This window comes from Grammomys surdaster, unplaced genomic scaffold, assembly GCF_004785775.1.
Source record: "Grammomys surdaster isolate TR1022 unplaced genomic scaffold, NIH_TR_1.0 271, whole genome shotgun sequence".
Taxonomy (NCBI): domain Eukaryota; kingdom Metazoa; phylum Chordata; class Mammalia; order Rodentia; family Muridae; genus Grammomys; species Grammomys surdaster.
Window position 1 is genome coordinate 2225355 of NW_021604712.1, and position 6797 is coordinate 2232151.

Consider the following 6797-nt stretch of genomic DNA (forward strand, 5'->3'; position numbering starts at 1 on the left):
CTGTGTAGCCTTGGCTGTCCTGGAACTCACTCTGTAGACCAGGCTAGCCTTGAACTCTCGAACTCAGAGATCCGCCTGCCTCTGCCTCCCAAGTGCTGGGATTAAAGGCGTGCGCCACCACCGCCCGGCTTTATTATTTTTTTTAAGGACTTGTTTTTACTTTTATTTGTGTGTTGGTATTATGTCTGTTTTTATGTGACTGTGTGCACACATGAGTGCAAGTGCTCAAGGAATCCAGAGGCATCAGATCCTCCTGGAAGTGGGTTTATAGATAGTTGTGAGCCTCTTGACTGACCTGGGTCCTCTAGAAGAGCAGCATGAGCTCATAACCACTAAGCATCTCTCTAGCCCCTCTCCTTCAATTTTAAGAGGTAGTTTTGCTGGGTATAATAATAATCTGGCTGACAGTTGTGGTCTCTTAGGACTGGGAGGACATCTTTCCAAACTCTTGTGCCATACGCGCACATGCACACGTATGTGTGTGTTGTTTTTTGAGGGTTGCACGTCTGGAGTTGGTTTTGGTTGAGCTTTGTTGTTGTTGTTCAAGTCACCTTCTTTTAGCAGAGGAGTTTATATGGCTCAGGAAGCACAGCTGTGTTGGGAGTGAAGCATCCTGTCTTCGTCTGGTGTTTAATGCTATAGCCCCCATTTCAAGTTTTTTGCTTGTCTGCTATGGTCCTGGTACCTTCAGTTGTGGTCAGGAGCTTGGAACAAGTTTCTTCTGCTGGTATGGACTGCTTGTGGGTCTAAAGGCTAGGTAGGACAATTGGAGAGCCCCAGTCAGGCAGCTGGTAGGACTCTGGGTCACATGTGGTGATAGGAGTGTCCCTGATGAGGAGTAGCCCGGGAGCTAATGAATTTGGAGAGAATGGGCCAAGAGGAGGTGGCAGTCCCAGCAAGCAGCTGCCTAGTTTGAGCTACTAGTAATGGTGGGGTCTAAGTGTTTAGGTAGCCTGCCTCATGTGCTATAGAGAGTCCTTGCTGGGGTAAGTCAGTTTGTAAAATAATTTTGATTCTGGGTTTTGCTACTGTTAATAATTTACAAATAGTCTTTTAAAAGTATATATCTTTTTTCCCCTGAGCATGTTAAAGAAATATGAAAATATTTATAGTTGTTCTCCTGAGGGAGAATGAGCTTACTGCAGCTTTGAAATGTGTCTGTCATCATAGGATGCCTTTTACCAGTGTGTGTGAAACAAGTGACCGTTTCTGTGTGTGCTATGGCTTTGGTGATATAAACATCAGTCTCTGGGTCCATGTGTGTGCAAATGGAAGCAGAAGATGGAAAAGCATTAGGAATCTGACTTTGTCTTTCAGCTGATCTTTGTATCTCTCTTTTAGGCACCATCATGACTCTAAGCGGAGGAGGTCAGATGACTTTAGGCCCCAGAATTACCACCAGCAGGATTTTCGACGAATGTCTGACCACAGACCCACCATGGGTTACCACGGCCAGGGACCCTCAGACCATTACCGCTCTTTCCACACAGACAAGTTGGGGGAATATAAACAGCCCATGCCTTCATTGCACACCACGCTCTCAGACCCTCGCTCACCCCCTTCCCAGAAATCTCCCCATGATTCCAAGTCACCCTTGGATCATAGGTCTCCTTTGGAGAGATCACTAGAACAGAAAAACAACCCAGATTATAACTGGAATGTTCGGAAAACATAAAGGACCGCCCCTGAAGCGGAGCGAGCACAGGAGTCATCAAGCACTTGGGCGTTTTGGTCTGGTCCAGCTGTGGCCAGTGGCCTGGCTGGTGAGTGAAGTTTCTGGATATACTGCTGCTGAATCCACTGACTTGGCAGCTGAAGGAGCACTTGAAGGAGTTGGAGGCCTTCGTCTGCTGCTTTGGTTTGGTCTCCACTCCTGCACTTTGGCACGCCCATCCCATCCTAGCCTGTCATGGCCTCCCACCTCCATGGGTGCTAGGAGGAGCTGACTATGTACCAGCTTCATTGGGCTGCTTCCTCAGTGAAGGAATCCGGGATCTTGAGAGTCAATGAATGTTCTATTCAGCATGAGTGACCAGGGCGAGGACCTGCTGGACAGTGTGTGATTGGTTCACCATGACATGAGGGACGCTGCTCATGGGAAGTGGGATCACAGGCTGGGTTTCACACTGCAAGACTTGAAAAGGGAGCAGGTATACCCCTTAGCTGTGTTCTTGGGAGAAATGATACACTTGGTCTCATTATGTGAAGTGGGCTGGGGATAATGAGACAGGGGAATGACCGTCGCCTTGGCCTCCTCCCTGCCAACACTAATTTCCCCCTGCACTATCTTTGTACATTTCAAAGGTTTGGTCTTCTGGGCGGCGTCCGTTTCCCCTCAGTTTCAGGGAAAGCTGGATCCCTCTCTCTGACTTAGAGTACTGTGACTTGGGCATTGCTGATGCCAGCGTGGGGCTTACTTGTTTGGGGAGTAGGCTAAGTGGGTGTAAGGGTGGAGATGGGGGTGGGGTAGTATAACCAGGAAAATAGGAATCCCTGGTGGGTTTCTGATTCCTGTGGTGAGAAGGAGAGTCACAGGTCCTGGAGATGGAAATGGAGGTGGCCTGCTGATGAGATATCTGCTGGTGAGCCCAGATGTGGGCCATACATGCAGACGGGGTAGGGTGGTGACAGTGCCAGCAAGCAGGGAGTTTTAAGTATTGGAGTGGGTCAGCGAATTGTAGCTGCATCTTGGTTGCTTTCCACAGCTTGAAGGGGCAGGCTGCACAGACCCAGACTCTGACAGTAGAGATGTGGTCAGGTGAGAAGCTACATTTCATTACAAGCTGGAACTCAGTAGAGTCAAACCTTGTTATTTTAAAATCTGTAGAGTATAAACCTAAGTTACTTTTCCCCCCAAATCACAAGCATCTGTGATGGGGTAGCCAAGTTGTTAAGATGGCAGGAGGCTGGTCAGCGTCAGGTTGGGTTGGGTTGTGGGACTGATGGGTTGTATCATTGATTGGCTCATCTCTGTGTATGGATACTGGGCTGGGCCTTGGGTTTTTACTCACTTTCAGTATAGCTTGCCAGTATTGTTAAGGTATTCAAAGCCTTTCTAGATGGAGACAGGAAAACTGACTTGAACATATGGCAGATGTGCCTCTGTAAGAGTCCAGGCTCATTCTGATGAAAAGTCTTGTTTGGACATATGCAGGGTTTGGCTCCCTGAACACTCTTGGTCGGGTGGTCATCCCAGGCAGTTCCATTAGTGACTTCCCTGAGACAAGCATGAGTTGTGTCCTTGAGTGAAACATCTGGCCATGCATGGTTGGGTGGGCCATTGCTTCTGCTGCTTTAGAGCACCATGGACCTGGCTAGTGCTGATCGGTCCCTGCAGCTAGTGCTTGGTAGACCATCACCTTCTGGACTCCTCATGGCACCCGGGTCCTTCACTTTGACCATGTGCATGCATGACTTGCAGTAGAGCCCACTGACTGCATGAGAGTGCCCCGGCTAGAGTCTGCTGCCTGGTCGCTTGCCAGACTTCTCAGGCAAGGCTGAAAGGTCTATTTTGGCCACACAGTGAAAAGTGAACCACAGATGAAGCTTCTTGCTGATCACATTGACACTATCTGTGTTTGGTTCGCTGGGCTCCTGAATGCTGTGGGTGGCAAGCACAGGAGGTGCCCCTTTCCATATTCACCTAGGTCTTGTCTTTCAACTTGTTGGTAGAAGTTACAGATTATTCTCAAAGCTGTCTGTCTCATCATGAGGAAAAAGGAACTTCCTTTTGTTCATTTTCAGGACTTAGAGGGTATAGTGCCATAAAATGTAGCAAAGGGCCATATGGCCAGATCAGTGTTACATTGATTCTAAGATGACAGTATCTGCCATCAGACATCTGCTGTAGGTGACGGAGTGTGTTTGAAGAGGGGGTTGTGAGAAAGGAAGCCTTCCTCTTGCTTTAAACCAGTATGTGCATCATATGCTTTCTGCGGAAGTTTGCACAGCTAAGAGAAGCTGCCAGTGGAGTTCTGTGGAGCCTGGCTTTGGGCAGCTCATTATTGAGGCAGTGGCAGGACTTGGGGAAGTTACATGTGAGTGTTGTCAAGGCCTGAAGTCCTATGATGCGCTGTGGCCCTAGAAAAGGAAGACGAAGCCTCCGCTGACCACTGTGTCCTCTCAGACATGGCCAGCCTGCAGGAGCCCAATCTGATGGTCCTTCCTTATACTCTGTGTAGTCATTCCTTAAGCCCTACAAAGGGAGTGCAAACATTTCTCACTGTGCTGCTGATGTTCTGACCTGGTGTGTCTGACAGTTGCATCAGGCTTTGCAGAGCAAAGGTGATTCACTTAAGTGTTCACACACAGCAACACTGAAATCCTACAGACCAAAACCCACTTGTCAGCAGGAGCCGCGGTCCAGGCCCGACACCTGTGGTCTTCTAGCTGTTGGGTGAGGAGAGCCATGCCAAGGGTCCAGGCTGCTGTAGTCCATCTGTGCCCTACCCATTTGGGGACAGGTGGTTTTTCTTGTAAACTTGTGGACTTTTGAAACCTGTTGACTAAACAGTAATTAATTTATATTTGTGAAAAATGCCACTGTCCTGATGATTTCTGATGTAAATAATGTTGTTTATATAGTATGTATTAAATTTTCCTACATTGTAAAACTGCTGTGCTTTTGAATCTTGTATATTAAAAAGTGTTACTAAGGGATATTAGAATTGGGCTAACCAGTTACATCACATTCTGGTGTGAAGCAAGTGTCTCCGTCCCTGGCTGGCCACAAGCCACATGTCCAGGCTTGTCCACAGCTTGGGCAATGGAGATTTTTTTAAGTTGCATTTTTGTTGATTCTAAATAATTTTCTGTCCCTTAACAGCTTCAGGCTGCAGCCACAGCTGTGTACTTGAGGGAGTGGCGTGGAGCCGTCAAAGCTGACAGTCCTGAAGGACTGCCCTCCCTGATCTTCCCTGGGGCTCCTGGGGAGGCCTGCCTCAAATATCCATCATTGTCTAGAAGGAAGTAAGGCCTTCAGCCTTCAGGCCTACAGCCTACAGCTTTAGAGTAGTTAGCAGTTGTGTTATTTCTTCTCTCTTTTCTTTTTTTCTTTCTTCCTGCCTTTTTTAGTGATCTATTTTACGTGCACTGGTGTTTTGTCTGCATGTATGTCTGTGTGTGAGGGTGTCAGATCTTGGAATTAGACAGTTGTGAGCTTCTGTGTGGGTGTTGGGAATTGAACCTGGTTCCTCTGGAAGAGCAGTCAGTATTCTTAATCACTGAGCCATCTCTTCAGCCCTGGGTTGTATATTCTTGAATGGGGAAAAATGCTTTTCTTATGGGAACAGTGACACAAATGCTTACTTACAGTTGAGTATAGAGGCAGGTTCAGCTCCGACGTGGCTCAGACAGAGGAGAGGTGGCCGGCCCGTGGGTGGAAAGCCTGCTGGGATGGAATTGAGGAGAATCTTGCCCAAACCCAGGGTTGTTTTTTTTTTTTTTTTTAACTCTTACATAAGTGTTTTTGAAACGAAACTCAAATCTTTGAGTCTCTTAGTTCTTAGTGCCAAACAAACCCATGTGTCCACTCAGCAGGGAGAAGGTGGCTGCTGGGACTCTACCCTGCTAGTTGTGCAGGACCCTTAGGTGCAAAACCTGGCCTGACAGAAGGTGGCTCCATTTGTAAGGCTCCCGAGTGGAGAAGTGTGGAGGCTGTCCCCCTATGATTGCTCTGTGCTTCAGGACGCAGCTGGACTAGCTCCGGGAACCTTTCAGGAGCAAGTGCTGCGATCACCTAAGTGTTAAGGTTTACAACAGTGACCAGGCTTCAAAACCACTGCTGCCAACATGCCTGCCTTTTCTTAGAAGTTGCAGGCTTGGGGCCCTTGCCTCCCAGCCCCTTCCTAGAGGGAACTCAGTGCTTGGTGAACACCATAAACCCTACTCAATTAGTGCCAACAGAAAGGTCACTTCTTAAAGACTAAGGACCAGCTATGTGCCAGAGCAGAAAAGAGTCTGGGTCTGGCAGTTCCATCAAGGCTTTAACTAAAAGCCCTGTCCATCATACTTCAGGTCACAACCTTTGGCCCATGCTGCCTGTTGGCTTGTATGATGGTTTTGTGGAGTAGGCTGTGGATGTGGCTGGATCAGCTAAAACCTTTTTGTATGCCCCCTGATCATAGTGGAGCCCTGCCCAGGCCCTGCTGGTGAGACTGTACCTCAGGTGACAGGTCCTGGGCATTTCCTGGTCAGTTACGTGCTCAAGTGGCTTGTCCCTGGCCACACTGCTCTCTGGCTTTATTTGGGAACAAAAATCGAACTTAATGGTCTTCATCTGCAATGTGTCCAGAGTAAATAGCCATATCTCAGAGTGAGCAAGTATGGAGAGCTCACACGGGCTCTCTGCCTTTCCTGGAATTCTTGCTGACTACAGGCACCGTTGTGGTGTTTGAGTGGCATAAAGGAGTGAGAGTCCCCCCCCCCCCCCAAATTTTATCTGGGAAGTATCTTCAGTTGCAAATTGATGTCTCGTATGAGGGTAAAAGAGAAAGCCACCAGGAAGGAGACGAGTGTTCCGTCCTTGGTTGGGGATGGAACCAGAGGACAGCTGGGTGGGTCAGGTTGACTAGGACAAAGCTCGTCCATCTTGGAGGGCAGGCCTTTCCCACCACTAAGCTCCAGTGGCTTGAGGAAGAGCTTCAGTGTCAGAAAGACACTGTTACTACCAGATCCTGGAGACAGGCTGTCCATCGGAGTTCTTAACTAGAAGCATGGACCCTGGAGTTTATTTTAAGTGGGGTAGGTACTCGAGACAAGCAAACTGTAAGCAGTCAAAAAATGTCACCTAAGTGAGA

The 6797-nt window shown here is 48.2% G+C and overlaps 1 protein-coding gene across 5 annotated transcripts in view; it reads left to right on the forward strand.

Moving 5' to 3' along the window:
- Chd2 (chromodomain helicase DNA binding protein 2) overlaps positions 1–3627 on the forward strand; it is a 126893-nt gene extending 123266 nt beyond the window's left edge. For all 5 annotated transcript variants that reach the window (XM_028776654.1, XM_028776655.1, XM_028776656.1 and 2 more), the window contains one exon: positions 1342–3627. In XM_028776654.1, coding sequence (XP_028632487.1) covers positions 1342–1675 — 334 coding nt within the window. In that variant the 3' untranslated portion in view covers positions 1676–3627. The remainder of the gene's footprint in view (positions 1–1341) is intronic.
- The last annotated feature ends 3170 nt before the right edge of the window (positions 3628–6797 follow it).